This window comes from Marmota flaviventris, chromosome 4, assembly GCF_047511675.1.
Source record: "Marmota flaviventris isolate mMarFla1 chromosome 4, mMarFla1.hap1, whole genome shotgun sequence".
Taxonomy (NCBI): domain Eukaryota; kingdom Metazoa; phylum Chordata; class Mammalia; order Rodentia; family Sciuridae; genus Marmota; species Marmota flaviventris.
In genome coordinates, this window is record NC_092501.1 from 29,195,493 (window position 1) to 29,219,785 (window position 24,293).

Consider the following 24,293-nt stretch of genomic DNA (forward strand, 5'->3'; position numbering starts at 1 on the left):
GATGATAAACTAAGAGCAAATGACCACTAACCCATCTCTCTTGTGCAAAACAGTTAAAAGAGATGCCAGCCAATGGGCAGGTCATCAGTATCATTTGCCCAAAGGAATGTCTAATAAACAAATCATACAAAATGTTCTATCATTTATCTTTTTAATGTATTGTCTGGCACATACAAAAGATTAGCTGTGCCAATATGTTATTTTTAAAGCAAAATGATACAATCAGAATTGTGAGTCCATCATGCAACCCCAAAACTACAACATTAGCAATAACTCCCCTCAATCTATGAATCCCTTCTCCATCCCTTCACCATTCCTGATTCCTCCTGTCACATCCTCAGTAACCATTGTCCTAAAGTTTGTTTATTCATATATAACACACACAATTTGATTACAGCTTACATGTGCTTTAAAAATATATTTGAGCTAATTGTGAACTGATGTTTTCAAAAACATAAAGCAAGTATTTGCCTTCCAAATGTGAGAAAGGCAGTCATTGCCAGATCATAGGCTTCACCTGGGTACAGACCTTTGAATTGAAGGTGGGATGTAGGCAATGAGGGCTTTTGCACAGTGATGCACACTCTGGAAATGGAAGTGAAGAGATCCTGCACAGTTTTCATAGACTATCGAATGGATAGACAGGGAGAAGAGGAATATAGAAGCACTTTCAAAGTGTTTTCTCTAGAGATGGAAAATCAGCAAATCTGCCAAAAGAGCAAGTTTAAGGCTTAACACTGGGTTCTCTGTTTTGCTATGCTTACTACCAAATAGTTACCAGAAAACTCCTAAAAATAAACTTTTCTGGTTTCATTCACTGAGATAAAAAAGGTTTACATGGCTTTTGTTTTGTTACAGATTTATTTTCTTTATAACATATCTATGATAATTCCTTAAGAGAAATTACATGATTGTGAACTTTTACCTTCAAGTAGAGGAAGTTTTTGTTAATTCTTTTTATATTATGTGTAAGACGTTTTAATAGCCTAAAAATGTAAATTCTTTTCATCTGAGTTTTAAATGTAATGCGATTCCAAAGTCCCAATAGATTTTGTTAAGACACTGAATAAACTGATTCTGAAATGTCTTTGACTGAGCAAAGGCCCAAGATTAGCAAATCCATTCCTAAAGAATAGGATAGGAGGACATGCTCTACCAGGTTTCACGATACAGAATAAAGCAGTAAGGAATAGTGCAGGGCAGTACTGTATTAGAGAACTCAGAAACAGACCAATGAATGTATGGGCATTATGTATCACTAAATAACAGAGAGACTAATTAATAGATGATGCTGGTACATGGAAAACATAAAATTATATACCTATCTCACACTATACCCCAGATCAATTCTAGACTGATTAAAAACTTAACCATGAAAGAAAAAAATAAAGTTTTAAATGAAAATATAGATTATCTTTCTGAGCTAGACATAAGAAAGAACTTCTTTTTTAAAAAAATATTTTTAGCTACACATGGACACAATATCTTTATTTTGTTTATTCATTTTTATATGGTGCTGAGGATCAAACCCAGTGCCTCACATGAGGCAAGTGCTTTGCCACCAAGCCTCAACCCCAGCCCCAAGAAAGGACTTCTTAACACACTAAAAGAAAGTGATAACAAGTACACAGATACTTCTGGAAGTAATTTGGAATAATTTATATCACTTTGAAAGGCTGTTAGGCATTACCCTGTAAAGTTGAATATTTGTATACCTATAATGGCACAATTCCACTCTTAGGTATAAATCTAAAATAAAGATTCTCCAACTTTAATGAGCATCACAGTTACCCAGAGAGCCACACTATTTGGGAGCCCCACCCCTGGAGATTCTAACTCAGTAGACCAAGAATGATTTATTTCTGTGGATTTGTATTTCTTCGAAGTCCTAGGTGTTGAGGTTGCTGCTGGTCTCTAACACAGTTGCAATAATAGTACCCTAGGTTTTTTCATCTGTTTATTAAGAAATAGGAACAATAATTTTAAAGCCATGTTGCTTATACTAGCAAAAATTTGTACACAACTCAAATATCCATCAGCAAATGAATGAATAAATAAGTTATGGAATGTTCACACAATGAAATAATATACAACATTAAAAATGAATGAACTATACATGCATATATCAACCTGGCTGAGTCTCAAAACATTAAATGAAAAAAAAGACAAAATTATGCACATCATGTTATCATTTTTAAAACATTAACATCAAGTACGTGTGATATGTATCATCTATAAACTTGTTGTATGATAAAGATGGACTTAAGAATAGCTTATTGACTATATGATTCTATAGTAACCATTTATTAAGTTATTTAAAAATAATAAAGTCAGTACCATATATCAAACCATTTCTAATGAATTAAAGGTTATATTTTTAAATTATATTAAAAAAGAACTAGAGGAAATTTAAGTGAAGATGTATCTGATCCTTGCATGCAGAAGACTTTCTAAGAATAAAAGCAGAAGAAATCAAAAGAAAAACATTGATACATTTCTGTAATTTTTTTTAATTCTTCATGAAAAATTATAAAAAGTAAACTAAAAATTTGACAAGCATGCTAAACAGGGTGATGCACATCTGTAATCCCAGTGACTCAGGAGGCAAAGGCAGGAGGATTCGAGATGGACCTGTGCAATTTAGCAAGACCCTGTCTCAAAATAACAAATGTAAAGACTGAAGATATAACTCAATGTAAAGCACCCCTGGGCTCAATCCCCAGTACCAAAAATAATTGAATATGATATGTGTATCATATACAACTAAAGGATTCTTACTACTAATATTAAAAATATTTTGTAGAGGATTCTGGAAGATGATGGAATAGGAAGCTCTAAGAATCAATCTGTCTACCTAGATGACAACTGCACTGGCAGAATCTGTCTGATCTAACTATTTTGGGTACTCTGAAAGCTTACAGTTCCAGAGAAAGCTTGGATGATGAATTGCAGTTAATTTTGTCCAATTTCAGCTCTGAGTTCATCAGTGACACTACCCATTCCTTATTCCTTAGCCCTGTGGCAGGCATCTGTGCACAGTTCCTGAAGCAGCTGAGACACAGCTTGCAGACACAAGAAGAGGCCAAAAAGACACTGTCCCCCAAGTATCAGGGATGTCTCTGTCACAAGCAAATGAGTGAGCCAAAGTTCCAAGCCTCGGTTCTTGTGTCCCAACGAAATCAAATTTAGAGTTAGATATGAAAAGCCAAGCAAGAGAATTTTATTATAAGTCATATTAAGGTTCAAACAAAAAACACCTTCAAGAGGGAAAAAGAGTGGGTCATCTCTGAGTAGAAAACAACAAATGAAATTTCATGCTACTTCCAAATTTATTACCATTTGACATTCACCAGGAGATCTGGAGTTCACCTTCTGCATTCTTCACCAATTCAGTGTTTAACTCCTGCTTCATATTGGGCGTGGGAGTTTTGGATCCTAGTTGGTCTTGTCATGTCAACCATCCCATTCAAGAGGCTTCATCTACAAGTCAATCCTATGTTAATGTGGGTGCTGGGGTCAATTACCAGGCAAACTTTATCTTATGGTGCCTGTACTAATAAAGAAATTTCCCTTTAGATATACATTGAGAAAAACTCAGCCATAAATTCTAACTTTACAATGATCCTTGTTGACCCTATCAGGAGTTAGCCCTGTAGGTCTTTTCCTTCTTGACGTATTTCTTAATTGGCTCCCTTTGTTTCCATCTATTTATTCTCAGGGTTAGTACACCTGTTGTTTTCCTACAAGTTACTCAATTATTCATTAGGCAATTTAAAGAAATCCCAGGTCCCTGGTACATTATTGGATCACATTCCACTACTCATTACAAACTACTACCTAATATCTCCTCTGGTTGTTGATTGCTGCTTCAGATCTCTCCTCTGATGGCTGATTGCTGCTTCTGATTACAGAGGTATAGACAGAGAAACAGGCAGTCATTGTTTTTGTACCATTATTATAAACCCCTCCCTCCCAACTGAAGTGACTTAAAGGATTTAAAAGATCTGTGCTTTTTTATTTACCACCTTCATATTTTTTCTTTTTCCCTTTTGAGTAGCCAGACATTCAAAAAACAACTGCATATGCAGAGAAAATTAGAAATTAACTAACATGCCTAGGGAAAGGTACAGGATCAGATAAAAAAACAAGAAAACCTTAAGTTTATATTTCAGGCTGATCCTTGGCACAGAGGAAAGTCTACAACAATTTAAAGAAATAATGAAAACACTAAAACAACACACTGTGGGGAAGAGGAGAATGTGATTTCTAGAATTACCACATTATTAGATTCAAATGTCTGGTTTTCAATAACAAGAAAATCACAAGGCATACAATGAAACACAGAAATTGGCCCATTTAAAGAATAAATAAATACAAACTGTTCCTGAAAAATATCTGATGGAAGATTCACTAGACAAGGACTTTAAAATAATAGCTTAAGGTTCCTAAAAATGTGAAGAAAGTAAAGAAAATCATGTAAGAACAAAATAGAAATAGCAATAAAGAGCCTAAAAACAAACCAAAAAGAAAATCTGGAGCCAAATAATACAATAACTGAAATGAAAAAAATCAGTGGAGAAATTCAAAGGCAGATTTTAGCAAGCAGAAGAAAGAAAAGCAAACTTGAAGTTAGTATATTGGAAATTATCAATTCTGAGGAACAGGAAAAAAAAGATTGGAGAAATGTGAACAGGTATCTATCTAAGGTATCTATCTGTGAGATACCATCAAATGTACCAACATATGCATTACGGGAGTTCCAGAAGAAGAAAGTAAGTGATAGAATATTCAACAAAGTAATGACAGAAAACTTTCCATATTTGATGAAAGACATGAACATAAACATCCAAGAAGCTCCATAAACTACAAGTAATAAACCTAAAGAGACCCATACCAATACACATTATAATGAAACTTTGGAAGCCAAAGAGAGATTTTTTTTTTTTTGGTACCAGGGATTGAACCTGGGGGTGCTTAGCCACTAAGCCACACCCCTAGCCCATTTTATATTTATTTTGGGACAGGGTCTTGCTAAGTTGCTTAGGGCCTCATTAAGTTGATGAGGCTGGCTTTGAACTTAAATCCTCCTGACTCAAAGAGAGAATCTTGAAAACAGCGAAAAGCAATTCATAACATACAAGAGATTATCAGAAGATTTCTTATCAGAAACTTTGAAAGCCAGGCTGATGTATTCAGAGTACCAAAAGAAAAGAACTGTCAACCTATATTCCTCAATTTTTTTTTCAAAATTAAGGAAGAAATGAAGACTTTCCGAGATAAGCAAAAGTTGAGGAAGTTTGTTACCACTAAACCTGCCATACAAGAAATGTTCAAAGGAGTACTGCAGGTTAAAATGGAAGTACAGTAGACAATAGCTAGAAGTCATACAAAAAAATAAATATCTCAACAAAGGTACATACTTGGGCAATGCTAAAAGTTAGTATTATTGTAACAACAGTTTGTAACTCTGTTTTTTATTTTCTACATGATTTTAGAGACTAAAACATTTTTTAAAAATAATTATTAGTTGCAAAATTTGCATTATTGTAATTTTGATTTGTAACCTATATTTGTTTCTACATAATTTAAAAAAACTAGTTTTTAAAAGAATCATTAGCTTATGTTTTGGAGAACACAGTGTATATAATGGTAATTTTGTGATATAAGCCATTGAGAGGTAGGGACAGAGCAGTGAAGGAGCACTGTTTTTTTGTTTGTTTGTTTTTTGTTTTTTGTGTTGCTGAAGTTAAACTGGTTTAAATGGAAATTAAAGTGTTGTAATTATGATGTTAATTGTAATACCAATAGTGACCACACACACACACATTATAGAATACACATGAAAAGCAATGAGAAAGGAATTTAAATATTCCCTACAAAAAGTCAGCAAAAACACAAAAGAAGATAGTAATGCAGGAAATGAAAAACAAAAAGCTAAAAGACCTATAGAAAAGATTAACAAAATGGTAGAAGTCATTCTTCATCCATGATTATTGTATATATAAGCGGGTTAAATTTTCCAGTCAAAAGACAGATTGGCCAAAAGGATTCTACAAAAAAACACAATCCAGTTGTATGCCATATATAAGAGACTTTAGTCCAAAGACAAACAGATTGAAAGAATGGAAAAAGAAAATTCCATGCAAATGGTAACCAAGAGAAAATAGGGGTGGCTACAGTAATATTAGACAAAATGATTTTAAATCAAAAAAGTTTATAACAGACAAGGAAGGCCATTATGTAGTAATAAAAGTTTGAATACAGCAAGAGAATTTAGCAATCATAAATATTCACACATTTAATAACATCAAAATTTGTATGAGGCAAAACCTGACAGAAATGGGAAGAGAAATATACACAGTTCTACAATAGTAGTTGAATACTGTAATCCCCACTCTCAGTAGTGGTTAGAACAACCAGCAAGAAAATAATTAAGGACACAGAGAATGTAAGCAACACAATAGACCAACTAGATCAAACAGAACATTCTACCCAACAACGGTAGCGTAACATTCTTCTTGTTGCACATGGAATATTTTCTTCAAGATAGACCACATGTGAGGTCACAAATAAAGCCAAAACATGGAACATAAAGAATGGAAATTTTGACCTAGGGTACAACATAGATGAACCTTGAGGATGTTATGCTACATGACATAAGCAAGTCATGAAAAAGTAAAATAAGGTATGATTCCACTCATATGAGGTACATAGAAAGTAGGATAGTGTTTCTAGGGGATTAGGAGAGAAAGGAATTGGGGAGTTTAAGTTTAGTGGGTATAGAGTTTGAGTTTTAAAATTGGTCAAGATAGTAAATTTAATTTAATGTGAATTTTAAAAATTCACAAGAAGAAAAGCAGGGGGGAAATACTGGTCATTAAGAATTAATTCCATCAACTTTTTTTTTTTTTGACTTTTTTTTATTGGTTGTTCAAAACATTACAAAGCTCATGACATATCATCTTTCATACATTTGACTCAAGTGGGTTATGAACTCCCATTTTTACCCCAAATACAAATTGCAGAATCACATCAGTTACACATTCACATTTTTACATAATGCCGTATTAGTGACTGTTGTATTCTGCTACCTTTCCTATCCCCTACTATCCCCCCTCCCCTCCCTTCCCATCTTCCCTCTCTACCTCATCTGCTGTTGTTCAATTCTCTCCCTTGTCCCCCCCCCCCTTTCCCCTCACAACCTCTTATATGTAATTTTGTGTAACATTGAGGGTCTCCTACCATTTCCATGCAATTTCCCTCTCTCTCCCTTTCCCTCCCCCCACTCGTCTCTGTTTAATATTAATCTTTTCCTCATGCTCTTCCTCCCTGCTCTGTTCTTAGTTGCTCTCCTTATATCAAAGAAGACATTTGGCATTTGTTTTTTAAGGATTGGCTAGCTTCACTTAGCATAATCTGCTCTAATGCCATCCATTTCCCTGCAAATTCCATGATTTTGTCATTTTTTAGTGCTGCGTAATACTCCATTGTGTACAAATGCCACATTTTTTTTATCCATTCATTTATCCATCAACTTGTTTTATGTGTCAATTCAAAACCTCTTTGGTATTTTGCCCAAGAATCCTCAACTCTTCTTAGAGAATATTCTGACACTAAGCTGTCCCATAGTTTGAAGTTAATAAACCTGAATGAAAATTCAACCCTATCACTTAATAATGGCAAAGAGTATTCATGTTGATTTCTCTAAAATACATATCTTTACAAAATTATTGAGAATTAAACATAATATCTCTTTTTCCTAAATGTGAGTGGCTTGCTATAAATGTGTCTTAAGTGAAAATCACCATGATGCAAAAATCATAGCCATTCCAAAATGCAAAGTTTCAGAACAAGCCTTTATAGCTTTTTAATATTTCCTAAATAAAAACCAGGTGTTTGTGATAAGACATTGAAATGAAGGATAAGAAAAAGAAACATGCTGCAAGTGAGTTGGAATTGGAGAAATAGACGAGTTTTGTACTTTCATCTTTCTTGTCTTCAGAATGCTCTGAGAATGCAGGAATCAGAAATTGAATCACAGTAATTCCATATACTACAAATAACTGTCCCTTCCAGAGTACATAAATGTATTGTACAGCCATGGGGGGCAAATAGATCTCTGTTTTCTTTCACAGGTTAGCAACTGACTAGTTTTGTGGCCTGAGATACACCTTTAAACATTCTGAGCCCATTATCATATCTATTGATCAGGAATAATAATCCCTAAGAATCTTTATTATTTTTTTCAAAAGGCATGTTGTGAATCAGTAAGAAAAAGGTGGAAATTCCATTGGAATGTAATAGATATTTCACAAAGTAATTTGAAAAACAAAGAAACTATAACCAAATAAGAGTAAATTAAACCAATGATATTTTCTCCTTCTATGTGATTGACAATAATTGAATATTTGTCATTTTAGATATTAGGAGACCATATTTAACAGCCATCCAAGGGCCACTTAAAATTAATTAAGGTAAATAGTTGGGCAGGGCTTAGATCCTGCTACTCAGAGAAGATTTAGAGCTATTCTGGTGACAAAAGGAGCTTTGAGAATTTGTTCTTATTTATACAATTCACCAGAAATTTGGGGGAAACTAATGTTATAGATGACCACACAAGAAAAAAACAAAGATGTAAAGATGAGGGCGGAGAAGATGAGGATGATGTCTTGAACACTCTAGAGTATGCACTGAATAATGTTCACTGAATTCCAAGGTAGGTGGGGCAAATGAATTAGGAAGCCTTATTTACATGATGAGTTATAAACAGTGAAGTCATTACTCCATAGTAGTTGTTAAGAGCTTACACAATAAAAATATAAATTTTATGTGAAATATAAATTTTATATGTGATAATAGCAACAACTGAAATTAAGGTGGTGATAGGCTTTTCTAAACTCACACACGCCCAAGTTATAGAAAGAATATTTATTAAGCAGTTATGTATGGAACCTGGAATGGTAAAATTATCACATTCTTTTTAGTTGAGAATTATTCTTTTTATTGTAGAATACGAAGGATAACCAAGAATGGCATGCAAACATGATGTTTGCCTATCTGGCTCTAGAATCAAGGACTCTGAGTTCCTTGCTGGAGAAGCTTCATCTCCCTCCCCCTTGGCTAGTGGGTCCCCATTGATGATATTTGGAGAATACTATTTTGGATTTTCATAATTGGTAACAATCCTAAGGTTAGAATGCTTCCATTCTTCAGTTAAACCAAAGCCATAAACCACTTAAAGCCATAGGAAACAAAGTTGAAAATAGAAGGCCCTAACTGGTTATTTCATATATGAAAAGCTTTGATTCATCTGTTGGTGTGCAGCTGTGGGTCCACTCCACTTCCCTTCCTCATTTAGTCAGTGAAAAAGGCCACTTTAGACAGAACCCAGTTCATTAGCAACCCAGAGCAAGCATTTCAGTGGGTGACCATGCTGGACCCCTGGTAGGAAGTGGTTTCTGATGTGTTTTTCATGTTCACTCAGAACACCTAAACATGAGGTCTCTCCCTGACTCTCCTCCACCTCTCTGTTCCCCTCAGGACTACTGGCTGTCTCTCCTTTACAAGCGCCTGATCGGCCCCAAAGTTTTGGCTGTGCATGTGGCTGGGCTCCAGCGGAAGCCAAGGCCAGGCCGAGTGATCCGGGACAAACTAAGGATTTATGCTCACTGCACAAACCACCACAAGTAAGTCTTAACAGAGAGGGAACAGAAAGGCCACCATGGCTCTGCCCCCATTTGGTATACCTTCAAGGAATATTTATGTTCATTATTCGTAGTTAAAAACTGCCTCTAGAATCACCATACTCTGCAGGTTTCAAATGATTTTTGATAAGTAGATTTTTCTCCAAGTCAACTCCCCTTCTCATATTTACAGGTTTTATTCATAAAAGGTTAATAAAATACATGCTATTCATTCATTTGCTTATTCATCCAATAAATTTTTATTGGCCATTTTCTCTGTGCCAGTTGATATAATGCCCACAAGGTTTTTTCTGTGTGCATAAGACTCAGGCAAGGTGAGTGGCCAAATCTCACCCTATGATCCACCAGCAGAATTTGAGAAAATAAGTCTCCATTTCTAAGATGTATGCTGGAGAGCTACACCACTAGAATCCTAGCCCTAGACCAGACTTTCTCAAACTGGAGTCCCTAGAACTAAAAGAGTACCCAAAGGTAGTCATGCCAGCTTTAGAGCCATTTCTGTATTTCAAAAATCTTCTTCATTATTTTAAGTGTTAAAAGGCTAAATAAAATGTAGGCTTCTTTTTCGGGGGATGGGGGTGCTCACATGTATAACAATCCAGTGAGGTAACATGGTGTTATCATTAGAGTTGTCTTTAAAATAAATAGGAAAATTAATTATCAGTAAATAAAGTTTGTCAGGTACAAATTTTAAAACATTTAGACCATAAGGGAAAAACATAAAACTGGGCCTAAAGCAAAACTCATCTGGCCAAGTAGGTCTTTCTGACATAACTTCCTGTTTAAGGCAAAGTAAGCTGCTCTGGACAAGAGAATTCTTTCTCTTACTGCAGAAAAAAACCTTGGGGCAGGGACAGGTAGCTAATGCCTCCTGCTAGACCTCCATTCCTGGGCCTATCAGGACTGATCAAGTGGAGGGGAAGCCAAAGAGCTGCCATGGTCAGATTACACCAGATGCTACTTCTCTGTCCTTGATGAGACAGGAGCCAAACCAGTTAATTCCTCATGATAAGCTATTTCAAAGAAGCACTCTGAGCAGTGGGGGTTGGGGGCAGTTGTCATGCCTGTAGATACAAGTGCCTATTGTAGGTGAGGGGAGGCTGTTTGGGCAGAGGCCAGAAGCTTTCAACATCCCTTTTGCTCAGCAGGAAGCTCGATCCCATACCTGACAGAGAGTGACTGCTTTATGGCCTTGGCCTGAAGTTATCTGATCATCACACAAGGCAGCATTGTATTTCTTGTCTCTGCCTAGCCCTGAGGTAACCACCAAAGGTGGACCCCCAGCCTCAAGACAGAAAAATTGATCTTTGCACCTTCCTTCCCTGTTGGAAAACACACCAGGCTGTGGCCTTTTCCCTGAGGACCCAGGGAAAAACTGTCAGTAGCCTTATGGATTTAGCAGGAGTTGTATGTCCTCAGGGAGGGCCACTCACAAGGTCTCAAGTCAATGTTCATTCCAGTGTTCTTTGACATTCTCATGGAAGTTGTTACAATATTCTCGGGATGCCATGAACCCTGGGCCAGTGTCTCATTCATTTTTATAAACTTTATGTCAAATATAGTGACTGGCATAAAAAAGGTCTTATAAATATTTGATAAATGAAAGAATAACTGGACAAATGTAGAAATAGGGCTTTGAGGTGTTACTGCTGGTTAATGGTTCTTTCCCCTGTGGTGTCACCACATTAGCTAGGGAAGGTGGTGTGGTAGAATGGTTAGGAGTTCTCCCATTTACCACCATGAGACCTCGAACAAGTGAGTAAAATCATCAGGATTGGATCCTCTCTCTCTCCACCCTGGCTGACCTCCACTTTCTATGGGAAGTCACTGAGGAACCTTTCCGGGGAAGAGGTGCCACCAGGTTTCTATCGATACCTCTTCCATTCCCTGTTAAAAAGAAAGAAAAAAAAAAAAAAAGCTTTCATAATCCATGTCACACGTGATGCTAAGGATAAAAAAAAATGAGGCAAAGGTCTTCTTGTTCCTATTAGGTCTGGAAGGAAAGACCACAGTGGACCCACTGAGCCACAGAGGTTGCAGGTCTCCTCCCTGTGGTGGGTGCAGGTGCCTGGAGAGGTTTGTGCCCCCACATCCACCCTCCACAATCATCATTAGGAAGCTCTACTGACTCATTTAGTTCAGGTGTGGCCAAAAAAGCCAAAGTCACAGAATTATCCCAAAGTGAGCATGTTCCTTTCATGCAAATCAGCCTTGACCAGTACTCTGAAAATGAATGTCCTGGGACAAAACAGGAATTGGATGAAAAAGTATAAACTTACTAGTAAAGCAATCCAAAGAAAGTGTCTATTAGAACAACAACTCCTACACTCCAGGGTGTATTGGACACTTGCTCTGTGACAAGCATCCTGCCAGATGTTTGCATTTACATTATCTTCTTGAGTTCTTAGGGTTCTGTGGTATCACCCCAGTATGTGAATAACAGCATTAATGATGCATTGTCCCAATGCTCTATTGAACACAGGAGTCCTTTGTCTCCTTGAAATTCAGACATAAAACACTGACTTAGACACCTCACCACCTTTGAGGGAAGCCTCTTGCATTGAGGATCATTTCTGACCTAGCAGAACCTTGTCTCGTAATTGATTTAGGGAACAAAGCTGCTCATATCAACACCAGCAGGTGCTTTTCTGCTTTCTGTTCTGGAATTAACAAATTAGGACATGGGCAGAATGGCAGATCTTGTTCAGAGAACAATAAAGTTTTGACAGAGAAATCTTTTTATGAGCCATTCTGCTGAGACAATGTATGTTTCTGGGGTGGAATTGAGGTCCTTAGCCAAGTTTAGAACCAGTTGGAACCTGGTGGATGTTGAAGCAAACTTGAGCCTTTTGGGGTTCAAGTTCGTTTATTATTGGCAAAACACAACTTCCTGTTTTTCAGAAGAAATTTTTTTAAAGGCTCATAAAAAAGGTTCCTGAGGCTTCTTGGACATCAAATGACTGTTACAAAACAATATTTTGATGAGTTAAGTGTAAATGAATCAGAAACATGTGGATTAAATTTCCCTTAAAATACACAGGGGCTTTGAAATTAAGGGGAAAAATGTTTGGCAAAACAGGACCTGACTTTTACCGAACCCAAAACCTTTGAATTAGATTTGGAGACAATGGAGCAACCCAGTTTTCAAGCACATTGCCTTTCACTGGGAATGACCATGGACTGCAGAGCATCATCCTCTCTTCCTTTTCCCAGACTCCTAGCTTCACTGGAGATGTTTCTAGAACACAACTGTTTTCTATCTGGAACTCAAGATGCACTTCCCATATGACATCTCCCACCTCTTACTTTCAAGATATTCTGAGTACAGCCTCCTTTCCCTGACTCACTTCCTCCTCCTCCCATGGTAACACAGAGAAGATGTCAGGCAGGAAAGGAGCAGCCAGAAAAGATGAACTCCAGATACATGGATTGGCTGCTGGCGAAAAAGTTTCACCATGAGTGAGACATGGAGTAAGAGAGAAGTTCTGTAGAAACAGTTTCTCTCTGGAAAGGGGCATTTACTAAGAAAACCAAAAGCCAGCTAGACCTGACAACATCAGGAGTCAAAATGGCCTGCTGACCAAGCCTTCAGACACCAATTTCTTAAGAAACAGATACTCTCCAGGGTTAGTTTTCTATAGCAGAGAATATGCATTCTTCAAGAATCTGCATTCTCCACACATACTGTCAGGTTTGATGTCATCCCCAGCCAAGCATGTGTCTTTGTAGCCATAAGTCCTCTGCTTCATGTCTTTGCCCCTCAGCCAGGCAGGGCGAGGGGGGATGGCTGAGGTAGTGCCAATTCCTACCTGAGGAGGCTCCTTGAAGTTCTGTGAGAGCCTGTGCACTTTAGTCCCCCTGGGCTGTATGGGTTTGTCTCCCCCAGGGGATCTATGTAAATGGAAATCAGACCACTGCCAAGCAGCTTGAAAAGACAACTTTCCCTGCAGCAATGCTGTGATTTCAGGTCTCCCTCCCACCCACCACTTCCCCACATTCCCACCCTTCTTTCTGAAGTCTCCAAGGGCTCGTTCTGCCCCAGCTCCGCAGAGGAGAAACTCATAAATGCAAGCATGTGGCTCTCTCCTCCTCCAGTGCTGGCTTTTGAGAGTGTTGTTTGATAGTTTGCAAAAGGGAATTACTGCAGTCTGGCAAAACTGGTGCCCACCCATGCATATTTTGCTCACACTCTAAAGCCCAGAGTACCTGCAGCGAATGGTATCTTCCTCAAGTTTCCATGTTAGCTAAGTTAAGTTGGAAGCCCAAGAGGAATCTAGTTGGTATTCTTCTTTAGTGATGGTCAGCACCAACACAGACCACCAATATCTTTCTTTAGAGCTCTGGTGACACAAGTCTGCTCACATCATTGATATTCTCTTCTGACTCATGTAGCTACAAAAGCTAGTTCATGTGCTCCAGGGGATTCCGAAAGACTGGCAGAGGAGGTACTACTGCATAAGAGAATCATTTAATAGCTTATCAGAACATAAATGCAGTCATCCAGAAAGCTTTGAACACAATAATGTTCCCTCCTAAGAATGCAAAAAGGATCATCTGATGCACAGCCAGCAGAATATTCTGGGAATTCTCCTCATAATTTTAAATGGAATGTTCTAAGTGAGTGTAAGCGCATGGCACACAAATGACAGAGGCAGGAAGCAGATCCCAGATCAGCAAGCATCTCTTTATTCAGCGGAAAGGTCTATTTGACAAACACCTGGTGTGGCTCATTTTCAGGGATAAAATGGCTGCTGGCCACGAGGTTCTGGGCTTTATATACAGCCTTAGCAGAGCCAGGCCATGGGACGAGTTTTGGTGGCAGAATCATTTAGGCCAGGGTGGAAAGACAGATAGATAGGTAACCTTATCCTTCGGTAAGAGGTTATCAAACCCAAATCATTGACCAAATATCTCAGAAAGACTTTTTAAAATACAGGTTCACAGGCCACAAACCTAAATGGATTGAATCCGAATCTCTAGGGAATAGCCTTGGAATCTTGCATGTCTTTTAAAAATTCCAAGTTATCATACTGACCTGCCCTTGGCTGCTCAACTCTTAATTAGCACCTTTAGAAGCAGAGATGAGTGACCCAGGGAACCAGGGGTGCTATGTCGGTAAGGAACAATGTTCTCCTCTGGGCAAAGTTGACTTAGAGTTTCTCTGAACTCCTTCTTTGAACATGGGACTGGGTCATTTTTCTCTGTTTCCTCTCATTAACCCATCCAGATGGGGCCCTTAGGGACCCCTGAGAAACAAGGCTTTTTTTTTTTTTTTCTTTTTCTGCTGAGAGAAGGAAATCATTATAGTGTCATCAGTGCTTGCTGAAAAGTTCTTACACATAAGCATATAGCTCTTTTAGGCTTCTGGACATCCTGTGCTGGTTTAAAAGAAATCCAAAATGGTGAATAGTTTATAATCTTGAGGCAGGTAAAATAGCAAAAGCAGGAGTCAACAAAGATAAATAAATTCAACTACACAAAATTTCTTAACTTTTATATATCAGAATACAATGTAAACAAACTGAAATGCTCAAAGAAAACTGTGTTAATCTGTGCAATACACTTGTATACAAAGGTTTCCTGTGTTTAATAAGTACATAATTTTCATAAATGAATAGGAAAATGGGCAAAAGACATGAACAGGCAGTTTACAAAAGAAGAAAGGTGATGGAAATGGGCAAATGAAGAAATGCTGCACCTTAGTATGAATTGGAAAAAATACAAATTAATAAAACATCAAGATCCCATTTTCACCTCTCAGGTTGACAGGGTATTTTAAAAGGTTAATATTTGATACTCTTAAAGTATGAGAAAATGAGTGCTCTCATTCAGAGGCTGGTAGAAACAAATGGTTGCAAAATTTCTAGAGAGTTAACATTACCAAAATGTGTGTACCCATCAGGATAAGTGAGGTTATGCTGTGATAACAAAGAACCCCCAAAATCTCCACAGCTTTCAATAAGGATGGTTATTTCTGATTCATACAATTTGTCCATCATGGCCCCCCTGTAGCTCTGTTTTGCATAATCTTTATTCCAACACCCAGGCATAGCCTCTGTCAAAACATTGTCAGTCTTCTGGCAGAGAAAAAAATTAAGGGCAAAAACATAGGCTGGCCTCTAAAGCTTCTGCCCAGAGGTCTTAGCATCCACTCACATTTCACTGGACAAGGCAAATCATGTAATCACTTTGGGGTTCAGCAGATCAAGGACGTAAAATCTTCTCATGGGGAGGGCACCACTAGAAATAGACTGGAACGTTTGGTGACAAAACATACAATGTGCTTTCCCTTGGCCTAATATTACAACTTCTAAGAGTTTAATCTATCAGAAATAATAATGATGTCCAAAAAGTTTATGTACAATTAAGCTTTTCATGACATAATTTATAATGGCAAAAAATTGAAAGCAACAGAAGTTCACAAAAGTAGGGGATTAGCTAAATAAATGATGTTACAATTCTATGGTTGAAAAATTTACAAGTAGAAGAATATATAATAGCATGAGAACATGTTTAAGATTATTGTTAACTGAAAAAAGCTGTGTGAATAATGTGATCCCAATTACATAAAAACTGAGTAATATATTTGTATGTGTCAATGTACTTAATAAATATTTTTCAAACTAAAAAAATACTGCAAGAATATTTTCCAAAATGTTGTCATATCTCAAGATTAAATGATTATGGGGAATCTTCATTGTATTTTTATATATTTTTCTAGGTTTGTTTGTTTGCAATAATCATGTTTTACTTCCATACTTAGAAAATATATGTATTTCTATATACATATATCTCTATATCTGTTTTTTTTCTAAAATCACTGCCATACGTTTTTAAAAATACAAGAAATGTGGTGGGAAACAGGTATCTTCTCAGGAAACCACAATATCAAGGCCTTCCTGTCTTGAAGGTCTGTTGTGACAAAGAGCCATAAAACCAGTGTCCTTTTCTGGGGTGGTCCTCTTTTGTGTAGCATATAAATAATTTAGGAGCATCTAACTGACCACTTTGTTTCCATCTTTTCCCTTCTGTCTTTTCTGGATCTCAGCCACAACTATGTCCGTGGCTCCATTACACTGTTTATTATCAACCTGCATCGATCAAGAAAGAAAATCAAACTGGCTGGAACTCTCAGGGACAAGCTCGTGCACCAGTATCTGCTGCAGCCCTATGGGCAGGAGGGCCTGAAGTCCAAGTAAGTGCCAACCTGGAAATAACTTAGGAGTAAGTGTGGCAGGAGCTGAGCGGAGAGGAAGCTGGAGTCAACCCATTGCTGATGGTAGTGGTTTGCTCTGGGCTTCAGTGGCATAGAGTAGAACAAAGAGTGGTCTGAAGTCAGAAAACTGCTGACTTTCAGTGGCGTGGGTCAAGCCCGTCTTTGTCTCTAGGTTTAGTACAGTCAAGGCAAGTGGTGGACAAAATATTTATCAACAAGGGTACTCTTGAAATTTGAGCAAGGCAGTTCTTCATCATGCCAGGTTATCACACTGCCAGCTATTTAGCATCCTTGGCACCTGCCCACTACATGCCAATGGTGCCCCTGGTCATGTGACCACCCAAAGTCCTGGTAGTTGATTACAGTGCCCCCTCCAGCTGTAATATTCTGTAATGTTATGACCCCTTTTCATCACCATCTACAAGCCTCATGAGTGTTAAAGGAAGAAGCATGGAAAAGGGGTCAAACGGTTCTGTCCCCCACTTTTCAACTTTGGGCACATCACAGCTCAAACTCAGTTTCTCCATCTAAACAAAAGCAGGGAGATTATATTCTGGAGACTCTGTGGCCCTTTCAAACTGTAAGATTCCATGAGAGCTCCTACCTCCCTCAGTCTCGGCTACAGCATATTGACAACACTACTCTACCAACAGAAAGCAGTTCCCCCCGGAGTGAGAAGGACCTGGTCAAGGGCAAGGCCATCCCCAGCTCCCCAAGCAAGGCCTCTCAGGAAAGGCATGGGATGCTCTGCAGACTGGGGGCGTTCCTGTTCCATTTTTAATGTTTACCAAGTTTAACAAAGCTGTAAACTTGGAGCAGGTGGCTTGCACTCCCACAGCTGCCCACAAATATTTGTGCTATAATTGTTCACTGTTTCACTGCAACCTTGGTGGCTTGCATTTGGCTTCCAACTGTATGTGCAATGGGAACAAAACACAATCTGGGAAGTCACTTACTAAGTCTCTTTAGCCCACCCTAGATCTGTATTTTCACATACTGGCTTTTTTCCCCTGGCTACGTCCATGGCCTCCATTTTTCTTTCTTCCCAATTCTACCCATACCAGCAGTATTTTTGAGTAATTTTGTCCCTTCTCTCTCAACTTCCCAGTAGTTCATGAATGGTATGCTGAATTTCCAGCCTTTATTCTAGGCAGAAGACCCAGTTCTAGTCCCAGTTTCACCACAAAATAATTGTATGACCTGAGCAAATCCTCATCTCTTGGCCTCAGTTTCCACACCTGCAAAATTCAAAGATTACTGTATATTTGGAAACATCCCTCATAGCCCTAAAACTCTCATCCTGGGCCTGATTTTCTGAGGACCATGAATGCATTAAAGTCTCCTGCTACCATTCAATAATGTCCTGCAAAGCCATTACTGGCAGAACAACTGATCATCTGCAGTGATTGTAACAGGTTAAGGCTCCCAGAAACCAAAGAGCTTAGGAACTGAGCCTGCCCAGTGTCAGAAAGACCATGTACACTATATGGAGGCAACTGGCCAAGTGTTTTGGTCTAACAGGTCAAGAGTCCTAAACACATCTCTGAGTCTGTTCCTCTCTTACAAACTACTAATATATCACCTCTCCTAGTCTAGAATGCAGTGGCTTTACCCTGTGATATGCCATTTTGGGCTATAAGCTTCTGGGCAGAGACTGTCAGGTGCATGTCCAACACCACGTCCAGTGTTCTGCTCAGTAACTACTGAAGAGCCGGAGTCTTCAGTGGTTCTGGCTGGGGGTCTCTAGAAAGGGTGTGGTTTCAATGAAACAGACATGCAGAGAAAAATGAAAGGAAATAAAATAAAGTGGTTTCAGTCTTGGGTGTCTCTTGCTTTTATAAGCCTCTGGGGCCAAACTCTTTGTTCTATGTCTGCTAGTTCCTTGAAGCCTGAAGCCACATTAGTTCAGAAGTGGATGGAAAGTTCTGGAAGTGAGGGAACATGCAATTGCTCCTATCTGGAGGCACCAGGAAAAGGATATAGACCAAGTAGTGCCCTATTCAAGCCACCAGTTAGGCATTTTGGACTAGAATTTCAGAAGTAGAAAGATGCCTGAAAATGTTTTTGATTGGTTGAGGTAGAGTGATTCTCATTTTCTTAGAATTGCCATCCCAGGGTGTAAAGATTTGAAGTCTCTGAAAGGGTTTCTCCATGTGAACTCAGAACTAAGGTATGTCAGCTCTCACAGGAAGCACCCTGGGCCACTAATCAGACACAGGCTAGGCATCTGGATTCACAAAGAAGGTTCCTGCTTCCTGTCTCAGTGGTAAGCCAGTTGTAAGACCTCACACACAAGTCTCAACTCCTTACATAAGAGATTTTTCTCCTTCTAGAAACCAGACAAAAGGTGGGTGCTCTTTACCCTAGAGGATAGAGGTTTTAGAAACTGCAATAATGTGTGCAAGAGAAGGGTATTCTGCATCTGGAATACATATTTGTCAAGGAATGGCTGAAGGCAATGGGGATATTTTGTTCAGAGAAGAAAAGTAAGGTGACTCGTGAGGACTTTTTTTCAGATACTCACAGAACTGCCAAGCAAAAGTAAACAGATTTGGCCTAGAATACTCCAAAATGGCACAAAAACAAGGAGTTCAATTTAAAAGAGAGATTTTGCTAAAAAAAAAAAAATTAATTCATTTTCCAAAGGCTCACCTTGTCTGACCAAGGGCAAAGAAGGCTTTGGGAAGGTGAGAAAGAGGGCAGTATCTCCAGAGATGCTCTGATTCCTTCCTGGGTGGGAGGTTGGGTAGGAGTGCCACTCCCTTCCAGCTCTAGAATTCTATAATCTTCTCTTCTATTCCCCTTTACACCTGCTCCCAGAGGAGAAGTCTCTGGTCACTAACAAAGGAGCTTCTTCAAGCCACTAAAGGACCACACAAAGAGGTTGTGCTACAAGAGCAAATTGTGGTAGTATCTGGCTAATTGTTTTTCCAGAAAATCCCCAGCTGTGAGTTCTTCCCTGGCCCTGTTCCCTGGTTTCTCACCTTTCTGGAAGATGGCCCCATTTGCACCAGGAAATGGTTTCATTATGGATAAGTCAGAGGAGAGGAGTATCTTTGGGGAAGCTCTATCATGTACAAAAAAGAAAAATCATGTGATCACAAATCAAGAAACATTACCTCTAGGGAATCAGTTCTACCTGAGACATAAATATCCCCTGTGTTGTTCAACAAATAGAAGCAATATGAATCTGTACCCCCCAAAAAGCCAACTTATATCCAAAAATAGAAGACCTCATGGTGCTCACTTTCCCAGGGAAAAGTCAAACCCAGAATAGATGGTAGGTCAGATCCTAGGGTTCTTCCCTGTGTGTCTTGCTCAATCCCATTTGGTGGGAAAAATAATCCAAAAGATAAGGAAAAAAAGGAAACAATGTTTATCACATTGGCTGTTCTAACACACTGACCTTAGTGGATGCTAAGTATTCTGAAGTGAAATGACATTTTGAAGTAATTGGTTCAATCCCCTGCCCTCAGACAATCTGTGAGAAGCTATCTGGACCAGAGGATGCTCTGTGTGTAGAGAATCTAGGGGATGGAGTGGCCATAATTTCAATCTATTTAGTGCTTCATCATATAATAACACAGGGGCCCACTATCCCTATGGCTGTGACTCTATGGATATTAGCTTTAATAGCCAGTATCTCACTGAACCTCTGAACAATACCATGAAGCATGTAGAATAATTCTTGTCTCCCTTCCAGTTGAAGAAACTTAGATCATTAAGTGACATATTCAAGCATCCAGTTCTCCTTACTTCTAATCCAGAGCACTTTCTTCAACAGTGTGCTACTCCAACAGTCCAGTAACAAAATTATAATTACAGAGGACACATAATTTGGATAACTGAACTCTGTCACGACATTGTCTGGGTTCATTTCATTGTAAGCTCGTTAGAGAATGAGCACATTGGAAGAGTATAAGGTTGCCTCTCTTTTCTCTCCTCCAGGCTAATTCATTTTAGTTTCATTAAATTTTCTTCTCAGGTCCTGGTTTCTGACCTTTCTTAGAAGTTCTCTGAGCTGTTTCTAAAACTACCTTCCTGTCATGGAATTCTAATAAAAGCAATTTTTCCCCTCAGCAAAACTGGGGAAGTCCCTTCTGTTTCTTCTATTCTGTTAGACAAAGGGATTATTAAATACCAGGACTCACTATAAAGCAGTTTAATATGAGGTCCATAAAAATCAATCTCAGTGTATTATATTCCAACCCCATACATATAGGTATTGCCAGCTCCCCTATACCTAATGGAACCACCCTCAGAGGTATATTTCTGAGAGAAAGACACCAATAGGGGAGACTTTGGGGAAAACTGGAAAGAAAAATCATGTGATCACAAATCATATATCTTCGCCAATTATCAATTTTATATTGAGATCCTATCTTATGCTAGAATAGTTTGTTTTTGCAGCAATCTAACTTGAAGTGACAGTTACTCTGACTCCAATTTTAAAAGAATGGTGGTCTTATAACTTGAAATGCTCAGGAATTATAGGTAGACAAATTGGGAGAAAAGTCTGAATGTCAAGTTCAATGTGAATGCTCCAGATCAGTATGTCCCTTGATCTTCCTAATGCTAAATCACACCATCACCTGATCTGCAAGAGTTATTTAATGTGTAGTGCGTAGGGGTGAGGCTGGGGGAGTGAATTCTGAGGTCCCTACCTTCAAAGAACTTATCCCTATTATTAGAAACAAACATCTAACAGGAATCAACTTGTGGGTGGTGCCATAACAGAGGCTCAGAATTTCTGCTTTTGGGCTAATAGGTTCCATATTAAGGCTTGAACTTGCTACCTGCTTGAGCCTCCTCTTGAGCCACCAAGAGTTTGGCTGAAAGACTCTCAAGGCCTCTATAAACCCAGAGCCTACTCTGTGAAGAAATGAAAATTTTCTTTTTCTTCTTTTTCCACATACTGCTCATTTTTTCCATCTCTCTGAGATATATAACTTTTGCTTTGATTTAACCCTCATTAAATTCTATATCAAAGAAAAACATTGGCATCTAACTACATGCCATTAGAGAGGTGTCATATGATGTTAGCCAAACAGAATGGTTCTGAAAATACTCAAGTAATTCCCAGGTGCTAAGACTAAAAATATCTTTGTGTCCCTGTTGGAACAGACTATATTGTGATAGTTCATTTCTGGATTCAAAACTTGGCTATTATGAAAAGTCCTGAGAGCTGAACTGGTCACCACCTGACCCACCATAATCGCTCACTAGTAAAAGGAAGCACCATCTTTCATTTTTGGACATGGACAGACCTGGCAAAAGGAGCTTGGCCTTTAGTCCATTTATTTCTGCAGATCCAAGACATCTATGTGCCTGCATTCTGTACTGCTGGTAGTAGTTGGTATCTGGATGATTTGAACTGTGGTCAACCAGATGTCCTCCCTGCAGGTTTCCATTATCTTCACTTGTCTGGGATCATTCAAATGAGTTTCTTTTTAAAATAAACCTCTCTATTAAAGTTCTTTAGTTGTTAAAAGGCAGCTTTCTAGAGGAAAAATTTCAAAGGATGCCTACAGGTCAAGAAGTTTCTTCTACAATGTCCCTGCCAAAAAGCCTTTCAGCTTCTGTCTGATGTTTCTGAGCTGGCCCACTTTAGGACTAGACAGCTCTGATTGTAGGGAAGATCCTCCTTACATAAGGCCAAAGGGTGTTTTCTTGCCATTTCTATCCCTCCTTTAGAAAAATTAAGCAGAGAAAATTTGTTTTTTTTATAACAAGTTTTCAATATGTCTCCCCCTAGATGGCTAGTCTCCACACTAACCACTCCAAGATCCTTCAACCATTCCTCAAATAGTCTAGTTTCCAGCCAATCACCTTGGATTCCTGATCACCCAGGAATCCATCACCTTATAGGATCTGATCTCACAGGATTAAGGTTTCAATTGTTTTATCTCATCCAGGCTAGTTTGAAAAGGTCAGAGAAGGAATAGGAAATTTAGTATAAACAAAAAGAACATTTTACTATGATTCCTCTCACCAATACAGTAGAGAAACATTTTAACATATCTGCCAATTTCATAATCAAGAATGGTATTCTTATTTTAATTTATAGTCTTTGAGTATTTGTGAGATTCAAAGTTTTTTCATGTCCATTAGTATTGTGTTGCTTTTATGAATTTTCTATGTCCTTTGATTATTTTTCTATGGGAGTGTTCATCTGTTTTATTAATAATGTATAACTTTGACTATTATCAGGTGATTTTCCCCTTTGATTATTTGTATTGAACTTTTTTGCCAAGATTTTATTTGCTACTTTTCCAACTATTTTAATTTTCAAGTATTATCTTGACATTTAAAAAAAAAAAAAAGTGTTCCCTTGAGCCAGGGATATAGCTCTGCATGAGAGCACTTACCTAACTGGTACAAGGCCCTGGGTTCAATCCAAACTTTTGTTTTTGAAAAAATTTTTTTAAAATTAAATCTTTGGCTTTGTGGTTTCATCCATTCCACTTATATGTGTATGCATTTATATTCCTGAAATCAGATAAATATTCATCTCTCTCTTTTTTAACTTCTTTTTGTTTCATTTTTTATATCTATTTCTTTTGTCCATTTGGAATTTATACGGTTGAGGTAAGGAACCTCAATAGTTCAATAGTACTGATGTTCAAGCTGAGAGTGTATGAAGAAACTTATTAACCCACACGGGGCTTCAGGTATTTGTTTTAAAATATCAGGAAAAATAAAAGAATCCATTATAAAAAGCAAGGCTTAGATTAAAGACTTCTTTTACGTTGGGAGAAAAAGTCCTGCTGGGGCAGATGCAACCCTGTCAGCTGCAGCCCTTTTGAAAGGTCATTCAGAGCCCTCTGGAAGAAATACAAGCCTCAGAGACAGGGCAGCACTGAATGGCAAGAAAAGACTGGAGATTTACAAGCTGGCTGTGAGTGAACAGGAAAGTGGTACTTATTCTAAACACTAACATTTCAGTTCATGTTCCAGTTCAGAGAGCCTGAAATAGACACTATAAAAAGCAGAAATGTAAATATATGTGAGCATATATATTTCTAAAAATGCTTACACTTAAGGTTCTGAGGCAGTCTATAGGAAAAAAAAAGAGAAGTAAATATGTAAAGAAATGATCCTTAAACATCTTCAGATAATGCAAGCTTACTCATTGGAACGTAGAGGAGTCCAGATCTTGTGCTAATTTGGGGGGGCAGGGGGGATTGGGCTCACTAAGAGATAGTGGTTATAACAGTGTATATGATGTTATCTAAGTAAATGATTATATGTGTAGCTGAAAAATATATTGAGGGTACCAAGGAATAGATTCTTCTCTGCCTAAAGAAACCTTGAACCACTTTCTATACACTCTCTGACATATCCCAGAATTTGGGAGAAATCTAAGAGGATTT

At 38.2% G+C, this 24,293-nt stretch overlaps 1 protein-coding gene across 3 annotated transcripts in view; it reads left to right on the top strand.

Annotated features, from left to right (window-relative positions):
- Positions 1-24,293, top strand: part of Hpse2 (heparanase 2 (inactive)) — a 664,554-nt gene that overhangs the window by 629,215 nt on the left and 11,046 nt on the right. For all 3 annotated transcript variants that reach the window (XM_027930190.2, XM_027930191.2, XM_027930192.2), the window contains 2 exons: positions 9,541-9,686; positions 16,753-16,899. In XM_027930190.2, the coding sequence (XP_027785991.1) occupies positions 9,541-9,686; positions 16,753-16,899 (293 nt within the window). The remainder of the gene's footprint in view (positions 1-9,540; positions 9,687-16,752; positions 16,900-24,293) is intronic.